The following is a 23,792-nucleotide window of genomic DNA, read 5'->3' on the forward strand; positions in this document are numbered from 1 at the left end:
TTAAGTCCAAATCCCAAGATAAGGGCCGAATTTGTTTTCCATTTTTGCCTAGGAAATTGCTTTAGTTTGAAAATGTATTTGAACTGTAAAGAGGAAAGTGGATGTGTGTTTCGGGAGTACGCATCTAGACTTCTGCAGGCATCTCTGGGTCATTGCTCCGAGCCCGTCTCAGTTCCATGCCTTTGTCTTTCTCAGATACATCTACCATATATGTCCTCTAAGGAGTGTGGCTTGCTCTGGTTTCAGAGCTAATCAGTATCAGAGTAGCAGAAAGAATATCAATAACCTCAGTCCCAGCATCCAGAGAGGCCCAGAATTACGTCTCTCGAAAGATGCAGTACCCAGTACCACTTGGATGAACTGTAGACCCTTGCGTAGCTTTCCACATTCCCACATTCCTATTCTGCTCACGCTGTGTAAAGCCACTTCATAAGATGGGATTTTCCCTTGTGGTTTCCAGACATTCCCATTCACCGCTGAGGCGGAACGTGTACCCTGTACTTATGCCTGTTTTTGATGAGGTCCCTTACAGGTGGCCGGCTGTAGCCGATTTCCCTCCTTGGAGGCTTGGGGGCCGGGGAAATGTGCATCCACTCTCCTTTTAGTAGCCCTAATACAGTATCGTTGCCTGGGAAATTGAGGGTGACCTATATTTAACGCAAACCTTAGACTGTGTCTGTCAGTGGTCAGGCATCTCAAGCAAGCTGTGAATGTGGTTAACTCTAGGTCCTGTTAACTCTAAGTTAAAATTCGGAAAAGTACCCGAAGAGCTCCTATTTTGTGTCACTTACTAAGAGATGGCCGTGTGCTTTAGATATCATCCTTATAGGCACTAAAGCAGATTATTTTATTTTGAAAATGTCCCTGGCCTATATTCTTGCCCTACCCAAGGGCCGCTGCACTTTGACCAAAAACATCCAAGAAAATAAGCTGAGGGTCTGCCAGGAGCATGATAGACAGCATCTCCAAAATATTCTGTGTTGAAATCTTGAGGTTCAATGTGAGGGAAAAAATGGTAGGAGGGCACATTTTCCACAGTCAAATATATTAAGAAAACTCATTATGCTATATTATCCCCCTTGGAGTTTCTCAGTACATACTGGTATATTGAGGGCTCTGGGAAGTCTTGCAGTGAAAACAAAACCAGAAACTAAAACCTACTCAACTTTGTAAAAGCCAGCTTACTCTAAAATGATTTCACTTTTTTTTTTAGTGGCACCTAATATTACCTCACAGGCCTTATTTTTGGCAGTGCTGATGTAAACACCCTTGCAGCACTGACCGGGAGATATATTTGATTCCCTGGAACAGTGTCTCAGCAAGATGCGCAGGTGCAGGTGTGGTCTGCTGTTCCGCCCTTCATTACTGTCACCCCCTCTGCAGCAGGTCCCTTGCAGGCCCTCGAACTTGATTTTCTCTGAGTACAGTGATTTCGCAGAGGACCTCCCATATGAATGGAGAAGAATAATATAACTCCAGAAGACAGGGACCTCAGGGTCCTGTCCCACCCATGCTGTGAGACCCGGGAGGTTCAGGCAGAATTGCAAAGGACCTCTATTTCCCCCTCAAGTAGTTTTGCCAGATGTGTGTGTGTGCGCGTGCGTGTGCGTGTGTATAAACAGTCCTATATTACTTTGTCTTGTGTTATTTTCTCCTCAGGGGACTCATGGAGGTGAGGTCCTTTGTCTGAAAGAAGTGATCCCAGTTTGGCAGAGGGAGGAAGTCCAGACTCTGCTAGGAGTCAAGGTAAGGAATCAGAATGAGTGGTGAGACCACCCACTGCAGGAGGGAGGGGCCTTGCCATCAACTCTAGGAGGTCTCACGCAAGGACAGTGATGTGAGACGTCCCCTCGCTTCCCCATAAGGGTCTCAGAGAGGGCAAAGGCCTTGGTGTGAAGGGAGATGGCCGCAGGCAAGGACAGCCGGTGTCCTAGGAGTTGCCAGGAGTCGTGGTGAAGGCCCTGAGTGAGGCCTAGAATGGCAAACTGCCCTTAAAGTTATTTTGGGGTTGTGGGGAAACCAGAGAGAAATCCCCCAGAGTGGGGATGCAATGTGTCGTGTGCTCTTCTGTGAGTGGGGGTAAAAGCAGTGTCCAAATTCTCTGTTTTAACCACATTGTCTCTAGGCAGTTTCTGAGACATAAAGGTGATTCTGTCGAGGTGAGATGTTAAGAAGCCACTAGGCACTCTTTGTACCTGGCCTGGATTGTCAGAGCCCACTCCATCAAAAGGGCATTCGGGGTGCCTGTGTGGCTCAGTCGGTTAAGCGCACGATTTCATCTTGGGTCACAATTTCACGGTTCTTGAGTTCGAACCGGTTCATCGTTCTTGAGCTCCTTGCTGTCAGCACAGGGCCCACTTCAGATCCTCTGTCTCCCTCTCTCTGTTTCTGTCTCCCTCTCTCTGTCTCATTGCCTCTCCCCCACTCATGCTCTCCCTTTCTGTCAAAAATAAATAAACATGAAAAAATATTTTTAGGGATGCCTGGGTGGGTCAGTAGGCTAAGTGTCTGACTTCGGCTCAGGTTGTGATCTTGCAGTCCATGAGTTCGAGCCCCACATCGGGCTCTGTGCAGACAGCTCAGAGCCTGGAGCCTGCTTTGGGTTCTGTGTCTCCCTCTGTCTCTGCTCCTCCTCCGCCCTCACTCTGTCTGTGTGTCTGTCTGTCTCCTTCTCTTTATCTCAAAAATGAATAAAAACTGACAAAAAAATTTAAGGCTTTCAAATTAACTTATAGTGAGTTCTAGGTTTTTAGTGCAGGTTAAATTAATGAAAACAAGGGTGATTTAGATGGAAGGGCCCCTGGGAGGGCAGAAAGTTATTGATCCTTGACGCACATTTTTGGAGCTTTGTGTTGCATCTAACTGGGGAACTATACCTTATACCTGTGTTGAACGATTTATCGTGTAATAGGGAAGTATTACTTAGTTTTCCTTGCTAATCAACATTTTGGCTGATTTGATTTTATTTGTTCTAGAATGGTACATATTTGCTGACAGCTGCTGGATTAAAAAAAAATCCCAGCAGGGTGGGGTGGTATTATTAGGGTTCAAATCAATCATACTAATAAATACCATGTAGAATTGTCAGTAGGCCATGTACTGTGCCAGGCACTTCACACATAGGAACTACAGTCTACCATCCTGTAAGACAGAGCTTATCCAACCCACTTCACAGATTCAGAGTCCGATGCCCTCTAAGGTTAGTCATGTGCCTGGATTCGCGCAGCTGTTAAGGGACAGGGTTGAAACTAGACCTCTAATCTGGACTAGTCTAGAGTCCACACTGTTCTACTTCTACCCTGAGGTCCACCTTGTGTCTCTTAATTCGGTTTGCCCCTTTCTTCTTAAAAATGTATCTCTGGGGCGCCTGGGTGGCTCAGTCGGTTAGGCATCCGACTTCAGCTCAGGTCATGATCTCACAGTCTGTGAGTTTGAGCCCCGCGTTGGGCTCTGTGCTGTCAGTTCAGAGCCTGGAACCTGCTTTGGATTCTGTGTCTCCCTCTCTCTCTGGCCCTCCCCCACTCACGCTCTGTCTCTATCAAAAAATGAATAAACATTTAAAAAAAATGTATCCCAGGCGGCCAGAAGAAGGACTCTGTGCTCATACCACCCAGTTGGAATACATTCCCAGAGTAGTATGAATACCCAAGTAAATGAGAGGCATGAATAAAGAAAAGAATACATGGTGACAGTATGATCATCTATACGTGAAGCTTCAGATGGCCTTAAAAGATGAGGGGCTTTCAAAGTCATCCTGGACAGCCCCTTCCCTGGAGAGTATAAATCTATATGAACGGAATGTACATGAGACTCAATCTTGCTGATGAAGAGAAGGAAAATAACAGCATATTTCACCCCTCACAGACCATCGCCTTCCTGGGACTGCCGTCACTCCCAGGACAGGGACCAAGGTTTGCAGAGTGGAAACTGCTCATGGGCTGGCAAGGATGTGGCATTTCCCGGAAAGGCTTTAACCGAAGATGCCGGGGCCAAGAGGAATAGCCCGAGGTTAGAGGGCCTGAGAGACCAGTACCCCAGAACGTGGGGGATCACAGTAGGCTGCCACCTGCTTTCAGACTTAGAGGCCTCAGACAGAGCTGGCAGGCTGAGCATACCCCTCACTTACTCTTCAGGCCACTCAAGGACTTAAGAATTTTGGCCCAAGACAGACAGTCCCAGGTCAGTAGAAGGAGGAGTCCCGGCCTATGGCAGGTACGGACATGAGGACCCCAAATGAGGAATGATGGAAGGACTCAGCCAGAACAGTGGGCTTCCATGAAGCCTGGCTTAGGTCCTCAACTGTAGGAAATCCAGAACAGCATGTCTGGATGTGGCTTATTCTGACTTCCACGCCAGAGGTCCCCAGAAGGTGAATACTTGGACTTCATGGGAGCAGCCTCAGTGCAACAAGGAGTTCCAAGACTGGTCAGGTGTCAGGGTGAGGACTCTGAATCAGAATGAGGGACTCACTCACCCCAGAACAGAATATCCCCACAAATGCCCCCAGTGCTGTCCTGGGATGCCCAGGACAGAATTGTGGGGTGGAAGAACCCCCTCATTCTCCCTGGAGTGTCTCATATAGGTGAGGATCTTGGGCTAGCGGGGACAGCCCTAGATGTGCAGAGAGAGAAAACCCAGGCCTTAGGAGTCATGGTAAGGACCCTGACTATTAGGCAGGGATCCTCCTACCGGCAGAGGCTGTCAAACAGATCTCCACCCTATTCTTAGCCCCGGGAGGCCCCAGAAGAGCTATCAGTTCTTCGTCAGCCCCTGTTTGGCCACAGGAGGAGTCCTGGCCTTAATTGAAGATGAGGACCCTGCGTCAGCTGATGAGGGAAAAACTCCCTTAGAAAAAGCTTCCCAGGGCCCTGTTGGTGCTTCCAGGCTTGTGCAGCCCAGGAAGGGGTAGCCACGCACCGCGGGACCAGAGATTCCCCTCTGGCAAGTCAGGAGAGTGGAACTTTGGAGGCCGGCAGGGGGAGGAGCCCCAGGCCCTGACGGACGTGGGGAGGACCCTGAGCCAGGACGCGGGGACCACCGAGTTCTCGGCGGTGGGGTCCTAGAGCGCCCCACCACCCCTGCTTTCAGCCCTCGGAGACCCCGGGCGGCCGCCGCCGAGGGCCGGATGCGGCTGCGCCGACTTCCTTTCGGGCCCGGACCTCAAGGCGGAGGGCGCGCGGCGTTTGTTCGGCGGCGGCCGGATTCCCGGGACCGGGCTGAAAGTGAGGTGAGGACGCCGAGCGGGACCCGAGGAGACGACTCCCCGCGCCCCTGTAACAGAGGGGACCCCTCCCCGCCATGGGCCCGTTTGGCCCCGGCTCCGGGCGGTCCCGGCGGAATGTGAGGCGGAATTCGGCCTAGAAGTTCTCAGAGACCAGGCCTCCGTCTCGGGAGTAGTCCCGATACTACCGAGGGAGGCGGTCCTAACTAGATTCAAGATGAGGGCCCCGAGTGCTAACGAGCGGACCTTGACCCAACAGAGGGGGCTACTCTGGGAAGCACCCCTGCACTCAGCTCTAGGAGGCTCCATGCCGGGTAGACAGATGCCGAGGGAGCTGCCTTCTTCTCTAGCAGCTAAGGAGATTCAGGGTTATACCAACAGCTCGCATACTCAGCCTAGGAGGTCCGGGGCAGAGCTGGCAAGCTGAGGTGCCCCCTCATTTCCTCTCGAGGTGGTGATCTCAGGGAAGTGACGGCCTGTATCTAATGGCATAAGCCCCATTCAGCGAAAGGATCCCAGTCCCTAAACAGGAATTGACGTTGTGGTACCGAGTGATGATGGGGGAATCCCTCCAGGAAAGAAGGGGGCCGCATGAAGCCCAAACCCTGTTTTCACACTTGGGAAACTTGGGCATGGTGACATGATACATTACACTCACTTCTTCCCAGAACATCTCAGGGAAGTGAAGAACCAGGTCAAAGGGGGCAGCCTCAGGCCAGCAGAGGGAGGATATGGGGTCATGCCACGTGTCATGGTTCATGAGTTGGAGCCCTGCGTGCGTCTCTGCACTCATGGCCCAGAGCCTGCTTGGATTCTTTGTCTCTGCTCCTCCCCCCTCCTCCTTCCTTACTCTTGCAAAAGCAATAAATAAATAAAGTCCTGCCTAGTATTATCTCTGGGAGACCTCCAAGGTAGATGCCATATGAAGTGCTCATCAGTTTCCACTCCATGGTAACAGGAAACTGAGAGTCTTGGTCCAAGGGGAGTGGTTCTAGATCAGCAGAGGCAGAAATCTTAGACCCTGTTGTGAGCCAGATTTAGACCTTGAGTTGGGATCCTATGGAGGACCACCTGCCATAGGACATCAACCTGCCTGCGGTACCTTTTACTCTTGAGAGACCACGTTTGGTCAGTTAAGGTTGTTTTCGCTTCTTCCTCTTGGAACTTATGCTCTTAACATGAGGACTCTAGGGATCATCCAATCCTGAATAGAGGGGACATCAAAGCATCCATCTTAACCCTTTGATTTCAGCCCAAGAATCCTCAGGGGAGAGCCTTCATGTTGAGCATCCCCTGACTTCTTTATATCAGGTCTAGAGGAGGTGATACTCTTAGTCTGAAGGTTAAACCAAAGTTAACAAGGGAGAGTGGTTCTGAGCCTTTTAAGGAACCAAAGTGAAGGCCTTAAATGAGGCTGAGGATCCCAGTGAACTCAGGACAGAATGGACCCTGCTGAGCTCTCAGCCCTGGGCAGGGAAGTAGACTGAGGTGCCCCTTCACTTCCTTCTCCTGGGTCCCTGGGAGCTTTGAGGTGTGAAATAACAGGTAGCAGAGGGAAGGGTGCTCCATCTCTGCCAAGACTTGACATGATAACACTAAAGATAAATGGAGAGGGCCCAACATGCCAGAACACAGAGGCCTCTACTGCAAACATCTGCTCTCACCTCAGTAAACCCGAGGCAGGGCTAGTAGGATGCAAATAAGACTCACTGTGAGGGTTCTGTGGTTCTCTGTAAGATTCTTAGGGGATAGGATGACCAAGAGAACAGGAGCCTTTGTCGGGTCCTAGAGCAGTATCCTCAAGTATCCTGCCGAGGTCACCTTTGATAAATCCAAAGTGGAATCTACCTGTTGAAGGTGATAACATCATCTTATTCTCGCTTCTGCAGTTGCCCATATCACCTGTCCACTGGCTCACACCCTTGCCTGCTATCTCTGAGCACAGCCATTATGCCTCGTGGTCAGAAGAGTAAGCTCCGTGCTCGTGAGAAACGCCGCCTTAACAGAGCCGAGACCCAAGGTCTTAAGAGTGCTCAGGCAACTACAGCAGAGGAAGAAGAGGCTACTCCTTCCTCCTCTCCTGTTCTTGGGGGTGCTTCCTCAAGCTCCCCTATTGCTGGCACTTGCCAGGAGCCTCAAAAAGCCCCAGCCACCACCAGGGCTGCTGCACGTGCTTCACGGCGAAGATCTAAGGCAGGTGCCAAGAGCCAGGTTGAGGAAAGTAAAAATTCCTCTCTGGCCTCAACTTCCACTGGGAAAGCTCAAAACGATCCTCTAAGCAGGAAGGTGGGGATGTTGGTACAGTTTCTGCTGTATAAGTATAAATTGAAGGAGCCCATTAAGAAGATAGACATGATGAAGATCGTCCACAAAAGGAACAGGGAGCAGTTCGCTGAGATCCTCAGGAGAGCCACGGAGCGCATGGATCTGGTCTTTGGCCTCAAATTAAAGGAAGTCAAGCCTGGCAGTAACTCCTACACCCTCACCAGCAACCTAGACCTCACCGACGATGGCACTATGAATAATCTCTGGGGCTTTCCGAAGAATGGGCTTCTCATGCCTCTCCTAGGTGTCATCTTCTTGAATGGCAACTGCACCTCTGAGGAGCAGATCTGGGAATTCCTGAATATTTTGGGCATCTATGATGGAAGGAGGCACTTCATCTTCGGGGAGCCCAGGAAGCTCATCACCCAAGATTTCGTGCAGGAAAAGTACCTGGAGTACCGCCAGGTGCCCGGCAGCAATCCTCCACGCTATCAGTTCCTATGGGGCCCCAAAGCCCATGCTGAAACCAGCAAGATGAAAGTCCTCGAGTTTTTGGCCAAGGTCCACAATACCGTCCCCAGTGCCTTCCTGCCCCATTATGAAGAGGCTCTGCGAGATGAGGAAGAGAGAGCCCAAGCCAGAGCTGCAACCAAGCATGCCTCTACTGCCAAGGCCACTGCATGTTCCCAGGCCACATCTGGCCACTCTTCTCCCTAGAGAGGGCTGAGGCAGATTCTTCGCTTTGTCATGGGAAGGCCTGTTAAGTAGTGTTTGTCATGGGCACAAATAATTTGTTGATTACCTTTTTTTAAATATATTCTTCAGGCACTGTTCCTTTCAATAGAAAGTTTATGTAGATTCAGAATATAAGTTTTTGGATGACACAGATCACACATTTATTGCTGTTTATCAGTTTTAGGTGTAAGAGTTTATTTTTTTTTAAATATAGATCAGAAATTGTTAAATCACTTTTGTGATCCAGAGCAAGATAAGATGGCTTTAAGATAGGATATCCTTGGAAATGTGAAAGAATTCCACACTAAAATAGTTAGGATGAGAAGATCGATCAATCGATCGATAGATAGATAACTAGATACATAGAAACCTAGATTCGTAGATAGATGGATAGGTACATAGGTACACAGATACATAGATTACATAGATACGCAGATAGGTACATTGATACAGTAATAATTGGTTAATTCTTTGTTTGCCTTACTCTATTCTTTTTCTAAATTTAAAAGACACATACCTGCATTTGTTTATGTTTGTTAAGAATGTTTGATAATATATGATCATAATGAATCAAACCTCTTTATACATGTCTCTTATTTTACACAAACATTGAGCATCTGCTCTTGGGAAGTCTTCATCCTTGTACTGGGGGTGTTTAGTCAAAGAAAACCCAGCCCCTGCCCCTGCGATTATAGATTATAGGAGCAGCTGTCACTATGGGAAGAAGGTGAGATAGTAGTACTCCATAAAGAACAAGGGAAGGGGCACCTGCGTGGCTCAGTCAGTTAAGCATTTGACTTTGGCTCAGGTCATGATCTTGCGGTTGGTGGGTTCAATCCCCACATTGGTCTCTGTGCTGACAGCTCAGAGCCTGGAGCCTGCTTTGGGTTTTTGTGTCTCCCTCTCTCTCTGCCCCTCCCCCACTGGCTCTCTCTCTGTCTCACGTGCTCGCTCGCTCTCAAAAATAAACATTTAAAAGAAAAGAAAAAGTGAAAATCTTGGTAAAGAGGGGGCCGAGAGAACATACTACTTAGTTTTCATTCCTAAGCAGAATTTTGGCTGATGGGGAGGTTTTTCTTGGCCAGAGCACTGCATATTTTCTGACATGTCTTAGATGTAAAATGAAACAAAACAAAATTCAGCTGCACAGATGGTAATGTCTGAGGTCAAGATAATCATAGTAATACCTGCCATTCCCGAATGTCTCAGTATAGATGCTTTCTGTACATTAGACAGTCCTAAAAGATAGGGTTTATCAAACTCACTTCACAGGGGAAGCCTGAGGCTCATAGAATTAGAGTTTGGCAGCGTGCCAAAAGGCATAGGGCTAGTAAATGACAAGGCTGGGCCTAGGCTCCCGGCCAGAATTACTACAGAGGCTACATTGTTTTACTCCTCGCACCCTGAGACACACCCTGTGTTTATTTCAGTTTTCTTTTCAGTACTTCAAAATTCGTCTTAGGTGCTAAAAAAGAATGGCCTTGTGTCCAAACTGCTGGGCTGGAACATATAGCCAGAGCAAAAAGAATGCCAGAATAGCTGAGAGGGATAAATAAAGGACGCTGTTAGGTGACAGTACGATTACATTTGCAATGCTAAATAATCTCAAAAGATCAGTGGCTCTCAAAATTAGCCTGGACAATCTCTTACCGGTAGAAAGGAAATCTAGCAGAACAGAAGTTACATGAGAATCTTCATCAGGCTGATAAACAGAAGGAATAGATCAATGTGTTTTCCCCTGACACCCCATCACCTGTCCTGGGACTCCTGCCTTGTGCTAGCGCTTGCCCATTTCACATCACTCCCAGGACAGAGTCGCATTCTCTGCGAGGATTGTAAAGCAGCAACTGCTCCAGGGTTTGCAGAGATGTGCAATTTCCCAGGAAGCCTTAAATCCAAGAGACAGAAACCGAGGCAAGGGCCCCATGTAGGAGGACTGGGGAGACCAATGCCCCAGAATATAGGGAATGCCAGGGACTTCGGTCCCATCTGTTCTTGAACACACAAGGTCTCAGACACAGTTGTTAGACTGAGCATACCCTCCCTTATTCTGCAGGCTTTTCACTGGCGTAAAAACCTTGGTCTGAGACCCAAGTTCTCCTATCACTAGAGAAGGGGTATTGGTCTCTCATAGATGTAATGGAGATAAGCCTGAATGAGGGTGGTGGAAGGACCTAGCCAGAACAGTAGGATCCCATAAAATCCTGTCCCACTGTCAGCTCTGTGAGTCCAGAAGAGTCGTGGCTGCTTGTGGCTAACATTGATTTTTCAACTCCGGTCCCAGAAAGTTGAGACCTTTGTCTGATGGCTGTATCTTCAAATTAGCAGAGAGGGTGGGGTTCCAGGAAGGATTCAGGGTCAGAGTGAAGATGCTGTGTGGGGACATGGGGGTCCCCCCCCCACATCTGACAGGGCTGCACCTAACCCCTTCTCTGCTGCTAGCCTAGGAGGCACAGGCGAGAGCTGCCACGCTCACGTGCCCCCTACCTCCGCCTTCTGCCTGGAGGGAATCAAGGAAACGAGGGCCTTGGTTTTATAGGCTGGCTATTAAGTGGAATCCCAGCCGTGACGGTGTCAAGGTGAGAACTCCGTATGAGGAATGGGGCAACCAACTACTCCGTACCAGGTATATTATGACATACTGGAACAATAATAGTATTAAAATCAATGTGGGGTATGAATAAGGGGAAAAAAGATGATTTTTGCAGGCAATAGGATCATCTGCATATGTGATTTCAGATAACCTTAAAAGATCAGGGACTCAAAAAATTATTTGACTCAGGATCTTCCCTACAAAAAGCAAATCTATGAGAACAGTGGTTACATGAGACCTTAAGCCTGTACAGGAAAGAGAAGGACAAGGACCCATTCTTTGCAAGGTTTGGAGTAGGGAAACTGCTCGAGAGTTTTCAGGGATGTGGCGTTTCCCAAGAAGCCCTTATTGGAAGTGACAAGGGCCTTTAGGAGGATACCCATGAGTCAGGACTGGTGAAAGGGGAAAGCAGCGTTCCAGGGTGTTGGCTGTTCCAGAGGGAGCAGCCCCTGCCTTCTCTCAGAGCTAGAAGGCCCCAGGCAGAGCTGGCAGGCCAAGAATCTCCTCACTTTTTTATCACACTTGTCAAGGATTTGAGACTTTAGTCTGAGGAAGACTATCTCAGGTCAGTAGAGAGAGTTGTCAGATACAAATGTGAGTTTTCTTAAAAGGAGCGAAGGAAGCATCTACCCGGAACACTGGTGGCTCATAGAGTCCACTTCCTGCCAGCAGCTCTTGGAGGTCCTGAATTCCATCGCATGATGAAGCATAAAGAGGCTTTGAGCGGCACCTGGGTGGCTCAGTCAGTTTAAGTGTCTGATTCTTCGTTTCAGCTCAAGTCATGATCCCACGGCTCGTGGGATTGAGACCCACGTCCAGCTCTGTGCTGACTGTGTGGAGTCTTCTTGGGATCCGATGTCTACGTTTCTGTCTGCCCCTCCTATGCATGCTCTTGGACTTTCCCTCTTTCTCTCTCTCTCACTCTCTGTCTCTCACACAAAGAAAGCAAGAAAGGGAAGGAAAAGAAAAGAAAGGGAAGAAGGGAGGGAGGGTGGGGAGGAAGGAAGGAAGGAAGGAAAGAGGCTTTAAGAGGTGAGAAGAAGAGAACCTGCTGCCGTGGCCAAGGTGTGTGCCAGGGCCGTGAACCGGCAGTGCCTCCCACATATAGTGAAGTCTGGGGCGGGGAGATTGGTCATCTTGTGATGGAAATGAGAGGCCAGCATTTTAAGTAGTAAAGCACCTAGGTGGACGTGGAGGGGACCCATTGTAAGTCTTCTTTTTGTCCTTGCTTTGCTTGAGTGGGAGATTTATCTGTTTTTATCTTGGGGGTTCTTTTTGGCACTTTTAAAATACTGTTCCTTGTAATAGAAGGTTTATTTGATTTCAGTATCTGTGTTTATGAATAATATGTATCACACATATGTTGCTGTTGATCAGTAGAAGTATAAACACTTTGGTATTTTGTACAACAAATTAAAAAATCCTTGCCGCTCTTCTCTTGGTCCAGAGCAAGCTAACTTGTCACATGAGCAGGGGTTGTCTTGCAAATGTGAATGAACCCTGTGGTAGAATTGTTGGGATCAAAGAGATAAAAGAAAAGGTTTTGTCTGAGTGGCATCAGCAACATGGTAGAATCAGAATTTCCTGGGGCGCCTGGGTGGCGCAGTCGGTTAGGCGTCCCGACTTCAGCCAGGTCACGATCTCACGGTCCGTGAGTTCGAGCCCCGCGTCAGGCTCTGGGCTGATGGCTCGGAGCCTGGAGCCTGTTTCCGATTCTGTGTCTCCCTCTCTCTCTGCCCCTCCCCCATTCATGCTCTGTCTCTCTCTGTCCCAAAAATAAATAAAAACGTTGAAAAAAAATTTAAAAAAAAAAAAGAATTTCCAGCCCTTATTTGCCCACAGAAGCACAGAACTGACAATAACATAAGTAATAAAATACCTTTATGAAAGGTCCAGAATCTAATTAATAAGTTGCAATACTATATGTGAGCATAAAACTGAGATCAGCTGCTCTTGAAATGGATAAGAAAAGTAATTAGACTTTACTGGCATCAGCCTCTCCCTCAAGTTGACACAATTTAGCCCTAAGAGAGATTGTGACTCCTCTCTGTGTTACAGGTAGGGGAGATTGGGATGAAAATCCCATGCACCCAAAAAACTATTAAAGCTAATAAATGTATTCAACTGCAGGATGTAAAGTCAACACACAAAAATCAGTTGTGTGTCTACACACTAACAAGAAACTATTGGAAAATAATTAAGAAAATTCTATTTAAAATAGTTGGGACGCCTGGGTGACTCAGTTGGTTGACTGGCCAGACTCCTGATTTCGGCTCAGGTTATGATCCCAGGGTTGTGGGATCGAGCCCTGCAGTGAGCTCCTTGCAGAGTGTGGATCCTATTTGAGATTCCCTCTCCTTCCCTCTCCCTTCCTCTCTCTCTCCCTCCCTCCCTCCCTCCCTCTCTCCCTCCCTCCCTCTCTCTCTCTTTCCCTCTCTCCCTCTCTCCCTCTCTCTCCCTCTCCCTCCCTCCCTGTCTCCCTCCCTCACTCACACGCACACTCTCTAAAAATAAAAAAAATAAATAAAAGTGTCAAAAATAAAATAGGAATAAATTTAACCAAGGAGGGGAAAGATCTATACACTGAAAACAGTGAGACATTGATGGAAGAAATTGAAGAATAATAAATAAAAGGAAAAATATCCAATGTTCACTGATTGAAAGAATTAATATTTTTAAAAATATTCTTACTAGTCAAAATGATCTACAGATTCAGTGCAATACCTATCATAATTCCAATGGAAGTTTTCACAGAAATAGAAAAAAAACCTGGAAATTCATCTGAAACCACAAGAAGTCCTGAATACTAAAGTAATGTTGAGAAAGAGGAACAGAGATGGAGGCATCACACTTCTTGAGTTTGAAATATATTGCAAAACCATATTCACCATAACGGTGTTATACTAGTATAAAAACGGACGCACAGACCAATGGAACAAAATAGAGCCCAGAAATAAACCCATGCATAAATTGTCAAGTGATCTTTGACAAGTCCACCAAAAAATACACGATCGGGAGAGGATAGTCTCTTCAGTAAATGGTGTTGGAAAAACTGAATATCCACATGCAAAAGAATTAAATTGGATGCTACTTATACTCAAAAATTAGTGAAAAATGGATTAAAGACTTAAAAATGAGATTGAAAGCCGTAAAACTCCTAGAAAAAAAGCATAGGGAAAAAGCTCCTTGACCTTCATCTTGGCAAAGATTTTTTTGAATATGACAACAGAAACATAGGCAAGAAAAGCAAAAATGGTGAACAAGTGGGACTACATCAAACTGAAAGGCATCTATACAGCAGTGGAAAAATGAAAAAGCAGTCTGTGGAGAGGGAGAAAGTATTAGCAAACCATGTATCTAAGGGACTAATATCCACATTATATAAGGAATTCATACAACTCAATAGCAAACAAATAACTGAATTTTAAAAATGAGTAAAGAACTTGAATATTTTTCTGAAGAAGACACACAAATGGCCAATAGGTATATGAAAGGTGCTCAACACCATTAATCCCCAGGGAAATGCAAATCAAAACCACGATATCACTTCATACTTGTTAGGATGGCTACTATTAAAAAGACAAAAAATAACAAGTGTTGATGAGAGTAAGGAGAAAAGGGAGCCCTTGTGCTGTTGGTGGGAATGTAAATTGGTAGAGCCATTATGGAGAAACTGTTTGGAGGTTCCTTAGAAAAGTAAAATTAGAACTGCATGATTCAGCGAGCCCACTTGTGAGTGTATACCCAAAGGAAATGAAACCAGTATCTTAAAGAGATACTTGCACTCCTATGTTCATGACACCATTATTCACAATATCAAAGATACGGAAACTACGCAAATGTCCATCAGTAGATAAAAGGATAAAGAAAATGTGGTGTATACATACAATGGAATATTATTTAGCCTTAAAAATGAAGGAAGTCCTATTACATGGGACAACATGGATGAATCTGGGGAACATTATTCTAAATAAAATAAATCAGTCACAGAAGGATAAATACTGCATGATTCTATTTGTATGAGTTATCCAAAATAGTCAAACACATAGAAACACAGAGTAGAATGGTGGTGGCCAGGGGTTGGGGAATAGGGAAAATAAGTTGTTGAAGTGGTATAGTTTCAGTTGTGCAAGATGAATAGGTTCCAGAGAGAGATCTGCTGTAAAGCATTGTGCCTATATGTAACAATGCTTTATTGTTTGTACACTTACAGATATCCTATATTTTCACTCATATGTGGATCTTGCTAAACTTTACAGAAGATCATGGGGGAAGGGGGAAAAAATAGAGAGAGGGAGGGAGGCAAACCATAAGAGACTCCTAAATACAGAGAACAAACTGAGGGTTGATGGGGGATGGGGGAGGGGCAAAGTGGGTGATGGGCAGGGAGGAGGGGCACTTATTGGGATGAGCACTGGGTGCTGTATGTAAGCCAATTTGGCAATAAATTATATTTAAAAGATTTTTTAAAAATTGTTAAGAGAGTAGTTCTCACATTGTGTTCATAGCACACCAATTAAAATGTGTGTTGTCTTTCCGTCTCCCCAAGTAGAGAGTAAGCTGATTAAGTACAAGTATTTGGGAAAGACCTTGCTTTTACACCCTTGGTGGGAATGTAAATTGATGTAGCCATTATGGAGCAGTATGGCGGTTCCTCAAAAATTAAAAATAGAGCTATCAAATGATCCAGCAATTCTATTTCTGTGTATATATCAAAAGGAATTGAAATCAGGATCTTGAAGAGCTATTTGCAGCTCATTGTAGCATTATTCATAATAGCCAAGACATGGATGCAACCTAAATGTTCATTGATGAATGAATGGGTACAGAAAATATGGTATATGCGTACAATGAGATATTATTCAACCTGAAAAAGAAGGAAACCTTGCCATTTGCAACAACAGAGATGAACCTGAAAAACATTATGTTAAGTGGAATAAGCCAGACACAAAAGGACAGATACATGTTATATAAGGAATCTAAAATAGTCAAACTGATAGAAGCAGAATAGTATGGTGGTTGCCAGATGCTGGGAGGAGAGGTATTGGAGAGGTGTTGGTCAAAGTGTACACGGTTTGAGTTCTATAAGGCGGATAAGTCCTAGAAATGTATAGCAGAGAGCCTATAGTTAATGTCATAGTGGATATTTAAAAAGCTGCTGAGAAGGTAAATGTTATGTTAATTGTTATTGTACTCCTAAAAAATAATAAAGAGGACAGGAGAAGACTATTGGAGATCACGGATATGTTTATGGCATAGATTGTTATGGTAGTTCGCAGGTGTATACTTATCTCCAAGCTTGTATACATTACACGTGTACAGCTTTTGGTATGTCAGTCATACCTCACTATAGTAGTTTTTGAAGAAGCAGATGTTTTGTCTTATTTGGAGTTGTAGTCTCAGCACAGTGTCTAGTATACAGTAGGCAATTTGTAAATATTTAATAAAAGAAAAAAAGTATAAATAAGAATAAGATTGTCAATTCTTGGTTTGCCTAATTCCTTCTACTGTTTCTTTTTATAAAAGTAAAATTATATACCTGGATTTCTTTCGGTTATTCAAATATTTAAAAGAGAAATTAAATGTTGATGAGCCCACTCTCTTGTTTATTTCCAGTCATTAATTGAGAATGAGCTCTTTAGAAGCCTTCACGTTATTACTGGGGATGCTTTTATTTGTTTTTGTTTTTAAATGTTTGTGTCTTTTTGAGAGAGAGAGAGAAAGTGTAGGGGAGGGGCAGAGAGGGAGACAGAGAATCCAAAGCGGTCTCTGCACTGATAGCAGAAAGCCTGATGCAGGGCTCAAACTCATGAGCTGTGAAATCGTGACCTGAGCTGAAGTTGGACACTTAACTGACTGAGCCATCCATGTGCCCCCTGGGGATGCTTTTAAAAAGAACCCTCAAAACAGCAACAATAAGTTCTGGCCCCTGCCCATTGAATTTTAGAGTCTGGATGCTGCTATCATGTAAAAAGAGATGGTTATATATTCACTGTGACCTAAAGAACAAGTAAAAAAAAAGGGGGGGGGAGGGGGTTGAAGAGGGAAGGTGGTTTGCGTTGTACGCAGTCAAGTGTCAAAGTTCTCGGGCCAGGCAGTGTGGAGCCTTAGGAAACTGAAAACCCTTCAGTGAGGGATAACTTTAAGTAGGATTGCATCGTGGACTAGATGACGCTGTGGGAGTGGTGAGCAGGGGCCAGATCCTCAGATGGAGGGCCTCGGAGATGAAAGACTAAGCCTGCGATGGAAATTTGTCCTTAACATGGCCTTTGGGATTGTGGCTAAACCGAAGAAAATCTCCAGGTGGTGTAGGAACGAAAGGTGTCTGTGCTCTTGCCCAGGGCAGCTGAACACGATGCACAGACTAGATGGTCTATGTACAACATCACCAGGGAGTTTCTGAGCAATAAGGATTATACTTCTTTGAGGTGGAGTGTTCAGAACCCACTGGACTGCACTTTTCACTCTGGGTTGGGGGAGCCACAGACCACTCTATTAAAAGGGTCTCTTTTACTCAGTTACTTCATCTTGCATGTAATATGGCAAATTCTAGGCAAGGTCTAGATTTTTGCTGATGGTTAAATGAGTGAAAATAATGGTGATTTAGATTGAAGGGTAGCTGGAAGTTAGGGAAAATATTGGTCATTGACAAAAATTTTGATAACTTTGAGTTGTATCCAACGGGGAAAGACTCTCCCACAAACACACTGTATATTATAACCTTGAATGAAGATATATTACATAACTAGCGTTGCTAAGCAGCATTTTGGTTGTGAGTTCTTTGTCTTGGAGTTTGGTAATGTACTCAAGTTCACAGGGCTACTAAGTGACAGGGCTGGGACTAGACTCCTGGTCTGAATTCGTCTAGAACACATGCTGATCATTCCACTCTTCTCTGCCTAAAGCAAACCGTTATGTTCTGTAATACTCCAAAATGTCTCTCAGGGGGTAAAAATGAGGATTCTGTGTCCAAAGAACTGGATTGGAATACATAACCAAAGCAGTTAAGAATACCACAGTAAATCAAAGGCATGAACAAAGAGGAGAAGCAGAAAATGTCCAGTGACAGTATGATTATCGACATATGCATTGTCAAATGACCTCAAGATTGTGGAATCACAAAACCATCCTGGACGACTCCTTCCCATTAGGAAGTAAATCATTTAAGACAAATCACATAAGAGGCTCACTGACTACTGTGAAGAGGGATAGATCAGTGTCATTTTTCTTTGACACCCCATCTTTGTCCCGAATCCCCTGCCTTACGTTGCCGTTTCCCCCATTTAACATGAAGCCAGGCACTGGAACCTGCAAAGTTTGCATTAGGGACACTGCTCAAGTTTGCATGGATGTGGAGTTTCCCAGGAATCCTTTAGTTATACAGGACCCCCATTAATGAAGATTGGGGAGATAACCACCCTACTTTATAGGGGGTCCTTCAGAGACCTGCCAAACCAGCTGTGAGGCCTGGAATGCCCAGGCAGGGCAATCAGAGTGGACATTCTTCTTTCACTCCTCATATTTCTCAGCAAGCTCAAAGTCTTAGCCTAAGAAAGGGGCCACACTTCAGTAGAAGGAGGCTCCTGCGTTGTATCGATAGATAGATATCAAGTTGAGGACCCTAGATGATGAATGTAGAGACCACTGACTCCAGAGCAGTGGTATTCCACAGAGACTCAAATCTGCTGTATGCCTCTCAGGACCCAAACATCCTTGGCCTAGTGTGGCTCACTCTTCCACCTGGGAGGTCTCAAGAAGGAGCAGTCCTTGATCTGAGCAGAGTAACTTCATGTCAGGGAAGATGGAGTCACACGATTGAACAGGAGCAATGTCAGGTCCCTGAGTGAGCAAAGAGGACATCACTAGACCCACAAATGAGGGAGCTTTACAAACCCCTGCACCCATCTTAACCGTGGAGAGGCCTCAGGTGGAGCTGTGAGCGTGAGAAGCCTCATTTCTGCCTGGTGAGTCTCAGGATGAGAGCCTTGTCTGACAGGGTGCAGGCCCCAGTTCTGCAGAGGGAGACGTCTTGGCCGTAACCGGAGTGAGGGAGGCTCACAGAGTCCTGCCTTCTTTTCAAGCCTATGGGGCCCCAGGCAGAGGTAGTCGGAAACGGGGCATCCTGACTCCTCGCCAGGGACTCGGAAAGGTGAGGGTTCGCTTTGGGGGCTGGCAGACTTGGGTCAGTAGGGGGAGGAATCCCAGGCCCTGATAAACACCAAGGTGAGGACACTGAATAACAACCTAAAGACCACTGACTTCAGAACACTGCGATCGCATAGAACCATGTCCTTGCTGTCAGCCCTCAGAACCCCACGTGGCCATGGCCGGATATGATGTATCTGAACTTCCGCTTTGGAACCGCGGGCCTCGCCCAGTGTTCGCAGCATTTCTTCTGCCAAGGAACGGAAGATTACTTCCCAGGAGTTCTTTGAAGTCAAGGTGAGGACCTGAATGTAAAATGAAGGGACCACACCGCCCCCCCCCTTCCTGTAACAAAGGTGGCGCCACAAAGTACTGCCCCTGGGGTCTGAAATGGAATGTCCTGACAGGACCGTTAGGCCGAGTTTTGTCTGGAAAGTCTCAGGGAGGAAGGCGTCGGTCTAAGATAGTAACGCTGGTTCTGATGATCAAGGAAACCTAGGCCCTAAGTAGAGTCAAGAGGAGGGTCCTGAGTAGCTAATGAGGGGATCTTTTCCCAGTAGAGATGGCGATAGAAACCGGTACGCCTGCTTTGGTTCTGGGAGGCTCCAGGCAGGGGCAGTTTTATTTGGTAGGCTCTGACTATGGCCGCCCCGCCCGCTACTCCCGCCATCCCCCACCCCTAACCACGCGCGCGCGCGCGGGCGCACGCGCGCATGCGGACACACACCCCCCTCTCTCTCGCTCTCTTTCTCTCTTTCGTTTCTTTTCTTTTCTTTTCTTTTCTTTTCTTTTCTTTTCTTTCTTTCTGTCTCTGTCTCTCTCTGTCTTCTCTCTCTCTCTCTCTCTCTCTCTCTCTCTCGGCTCCAAGAAGTGAAGGCTAAAGCCAAATAAATTTGGATTTTGGTGAACTGAATTTAGTAGAGGGAGGAGTCCCAGGTCCTGATATCAAAGTGAAGACCCTGAGTCAGGACGTAGGGATCACCGACTCCAGAACACTAGGATCCCATGGAGCCCTTTCCCTGCTTTTAGCCCTTGGAGACCCTGAACGGTTGTGGCCAGTTATGACGCATTCTTCTGTCCTCTCCAGAGTTTCTAGGAAGTGAGGTCATTTGTGGGGGAGTGGGGGTGGGGGTGGTGAGGCCACTGGCCAGCTGAGGGTGGAGTCCCAGTACTGGCCTGGAGCCAAGGTGAGGACCTTGAGTGGGGAGTGAGAGGACCACCCTGACCCATAACACAGGGTGCTCTCCTAGGTCCTGCTGCTGCCCTTGGCCCTGGGAGGCCTGGCAGACCTATCAGACTTTCTGCCTGGAAACTCTCAGATAAGGAGGGCCTTCATCTAAGGGAGTAGCCTGGGTCCTGCAGATGGAGGAGGCCTAGGCCCTAAGTGCCATGAAGGTGAAGCCCTGGAGTGCTAATGAGGGGACCTCTCCCCATTTAGGGAAAGCAGCATCCCTATAGCTTGTTTCTGGAAGGCTCTTGGTAAGGGCAATCCTATATGGAGGTCCCTGAATTTCCCCCCTAGGGGCACAGGGAATTGAGGGATTTGCTGTAAGGCAGGAGGCCTAAGTCCTACCAGCGTATTGGCGGCCAGCGGCCTAAATCCAACCTGTAGTTAAGGTCAGAGACCTAAGGGAGGACTAAGGGGAACACCAACTCTAAAAAGGGGGTCTCACAAATTCTGGCCCTTCTCTGATAAAAAGGAATGTAATCTGGCCATTTGCAATGACATGGATGGAACTAGAGAGTATTATGCTAAGTGAAATGAGTCACAGAAAGACAAATATCATGTGATTTCACTCATGTGGAATTTAATATACAAAACAGATGAAAGTAAGAGAAAGGAAGCGAAAATATAAAAACATGGAGATAAACCATAAGAGACTCTTAAATACAGAGAACAAACTGAGGGTTGCTGGACAGGAAGTGGGTGGGGCGAATGGCTAAATGGGTGATGGAATTAAGGAGGGCACTTGCTGGGGTGAGCACTGGGTATTGTATGTAACTGATGAATCACTAAATTATATTCCTGAAATTATTATTACACTATATGTTAAATAACTTGGATGTACATTTAATAAAACAAAATAAAATAAATAAAATGAAATGAAATGAAATAAAAATTCTGGCCCTTCCCTTAGCCCTGGGGAAACCCTGAATATTTGTTAGGCTGAGGAACCCGCCCACCCCCCCACCCCCCGCCTCATTTCTGTCTGGAGAGTCCCAGAGATATGAGCATGTTGGACTTATTGGCCTCAGTTCTGCAGAGGGAGGAGACCCAGGGCTCCACAGGAATCAGAGTGAGGAATAAAGAGTGATGGTTCCACTCACCCCCCCCCAAAAAGAGACAATAGAGGGCCCCCCTTGCTTATAGCACTGAGGAGCCCAGGTGTGGAAGTCAAATGTATGTGAACCCAACGTTATTTCTTATGTCATCAGGTTGGTGAGAGCCTTTGTTTGAGGGGAGAAACATCAGATCAGCAGAAGAAGGTGTCCCAGGCCCTACCTAGAGCCAAGGTGAGGAAAGTGAATGCGGACTGAGGACCCCAATGACCCCAGAGCAGATTCCCTCAGAACTGTCAGCAGTGGGTCACAGTAGTGGGCTGAGATGCCCCTTTAGTTCCCCTTGAGGGGTCTCAAGATGATGAGGACCTGGGTTTGAGATGTCAATTTAGAGCAGCACCGAGGAGGGGGGCTCGGCCCTGCCCAAAGCCGTTATCACGGTCCTGAATGTGAACTGGGAGGATCCCCATTCTCCATACCAGAGAAGATTCCGCAAGGACTCGGCCTACCCAGCCCCGCTCTCAGCCCCAGTAAGCACCAAGCAGGGCCGGCAGGCTGCAGCCTGAGGCTCACTTTAATTACTTCCATGTGGTTCTCAGAGGACAGGTTGGTCATCACAGGAGCCCTGTGGTTGGTTTCCTAGGGCAGTGCCCTCACAGAACCTGAGAGGCAGCCTTGGTTAAAGCCAAGGTGGTCGCTCCCAGCTGAAGGTACTCCTTCTCATCCTCTCTTCTCTCATGCCCAGATCACCTGCTGTCCCTGACCACAGTCATCATGCCTCGGGCACAGAAGAGTAAGCTCTGCACCAGGGAGAAGCGCCACCAAGCCCAAGGTGGGACCCAGCCTCAGAGGGGTGCTCAGGCCCCTGCGGCCACGGAACAAGCATTCCCTTCCTCGGCCTCTCCTCCCTTTGAAGTTCTTACTCAGAGAAATCCTGCTGCCAGGTCACGTAGAGCTCCCAAGAGATCTCAGAGGGCCGTGTCCGCCACCACAAAGTCTGCAGGTGTTTCTCGCACAAGATCATGCAAAGGAGCCGACTGCCAAGTTGAGAAAAAGCAAAGTTCCGTCCAGTCCCCACTCTCCATTGTGCAGTCTCAGGGGGACCCTGTAAGCAAAACAGCGAGTGTTTTGGTACAGTTCCTGTTGCACATGAGCAGAATGAAAAGGCCCATTATGAAAGCTGATATGCTGAAGTTTATCAATAAAAAGCATAAACATCGCTTCGTTGAGATCCTCAAAAGAGCCTCTTTCAGCTTGGAAGTGGTTTTTGGTGTTGACTTAAAAGAAGTCGATCCTACCAAGCATTCCTACGTCCTTGTCAGCAAAATGAACCTCCCCAACAACGGGACTATAAACCGTGGCAGGGGGTTTCCCAAGACCGGCCTCCTGATGAATCTCCTGGGCGTGATCTTCCTGAAGGGCAATTGTGCCGCCGAAGAGAAGATCTGGGAGTTCCTGAGTAAAATGAGAGTCTATGCGGGGAAGAGGCACTTCATATTTGGGGAGCCCAAGAAGCTCATCACCCAAGATTTGGTGAAGCTCAAGTACCTGGAGTACCGGCAGGTGCCCAACAGCAATCCTCCACGCTATGAGTTCCTGTGGGGCCCCAGAGCCCACGCCGAGACCAACAAGATGAGAGTGCTCGAGTTTTGGGCCAAGATTAACCAAACAGTCCCAAGTGCCTTCCACCCTTGGTATGAAGAGGCTTTGAGAGATGAGCAAGAAAGAGCCGAAGCCACAGTCACACTCCAGGCTGAGACCGATGCTACGGCGAGTGCACGTTCCAGGGCATGTCCAGCAGCTCCTCCCACACCTAGTGAGGTCGAGCCCGATCCTTCACATTGTGACTGAAGAGAGCAGTCAGTGTTCTAAGTAGTGGAGGCCTGGGTGTGACTGAGGGAACAGCATGTAATCCTTGGTGCTCCTGTTCTGTATGGGTAATTTGGAGATTTACCAGCAGTTTGAGTTTTTGCTACTTTTCAAATGTTGCTATTTTGAAATGAAATCTTACCTAGCCTTATAGTGTAAATTTATGGATTATTTTGGCCTCACTTGTTATCAGTTTAAAAGTTAGAGTGTTGCTGTTTCATGAAACAAACTGGGAAATTTCCCATCTTATTTAGTGTTCTGGTACAAAGTAGCATGGCATTGAAATATGAATTTCCTTGAAAATGTAAAAGGACTTAAGCAATGAAATATATGGAGTCAAGAAGTGGAGGAGAAGAGTAAGATGGTCTGTATTTGGTTTCCTAATTCCTTTCACTCTGTATTTTGTAACATTCTAAATAACAGCATGTGTTTGACTAATGGAAGAATGTAGCATCACATTTTAATAAATAGACTCACTGCTCACAGGCTCGTTTATTCCCCAAACATTGATGGAGCGTACGCTCTTAGAAGGCTTCATGTTAGCCCTGGGAGAGCTGACAAAAAGATCAAGACACTGACCATGAAATCACAGAGGCGAGAAGCATCTGTCATATAAGGAAGAATGGTGATCTGCACTCTCAGACCAGAAGGACACATGACAAGACAGGAGAAAACAGGAGAGAG

The 23,792-nt window shown here is 46.7% G+C and overlaps 2 protein-coding genes across 5 annotated transcripts; both read left to right on the forward strand.

The window, feature by feature from the left end:
* The first annotated feature begins 1,658 nt into the window (after positions 1 to 1,658).
* LOC125157262 (melanoma-associated antigen B2-like) lies at positions 1,659 to 8,724 on the forward strand. Of its 2 annotated transcripts, none has more exons than XM_047843802.1 (2): positions 1,659 to 1,746; positions 7,111 to 8,724. In XM_047843802.1, exon 2 carries the CDS (start codon positions 7,172 to 7,174, stop codon positions 8,201 to 8,203), a length of 1,032 nt encoding a protein of 343 aa, XP_047699758.1. In that variant the 5' UTR covers positions 1,659 to 1,746; positions 7,111 to 7,171; the 3' UTR covers positions 8,204 to 8,724. The 2 variants fall into 2 exon arrangements, with proteins under 2 accessions (XP_047699758.1, XP_047699759.1); XM_047843803.1 differs by lacking the exon at positions 1,659 to 1,746 and adding an exon at positions 5,159 to 5,227.
* Positions 1,670 to 23,328, forward strand: LOC125157261 (melanoma-associated antigen B3-like). 3 transcript variants are annotated; one of them, XM_047843799.1, is made up of 4 exons: positions 1,676 to 1,746; positions 19,117 to 19,256; positions 21,396 to 21,473; positions 21,985 to 23,328. In XM_047843799.1, the coding sequence occupies exon 4, from the start codon at positions 22,014 to 22,016 to the stop codon at positions 23,088 to 23,090; it is 1,077 nt and encodes a 358-aa protein (XP_047699755.1). In that variant the 5' UTR covers positions 1,676 to 1,746; positions 19,117 to 19,256; positions 21,396 to 21,473; positions 21,985 to 22,013; the 3' UTR covers positions 23,091 to 23,328. The 3 variants fall into 3 exon arrangements, with proteins under 3 accessions (XP_047699756.1, XP_047699755.1, XP_047699757.1); XM_047843800.1 differs by lacking the exon at positions 19,117 to 19,256 and having other exon boundaries at positions 1,670 to 1,746; XM_047843801.1 differs by lacking the exon at positions 21,396 to 21,473.
* Positions 23,329 to 23,792: the final 464 nt, after the last annotated feature.

The sequence above is a fragment of the Prionailurus viverrinus genome, chromosome X, assembly GCF_022837055.1.
Source record: "Prionailurus viverrinus isolate Anna chromosome X, UM_Priviv_1.0, whole genome shotgun sequence".
Taxonomy (NCBI): Eukaryota; Metazoa; Chordata; class Mammalia; order Carnivora; family Felidae; genus Prionailurus; species Prionailurus viverrinus.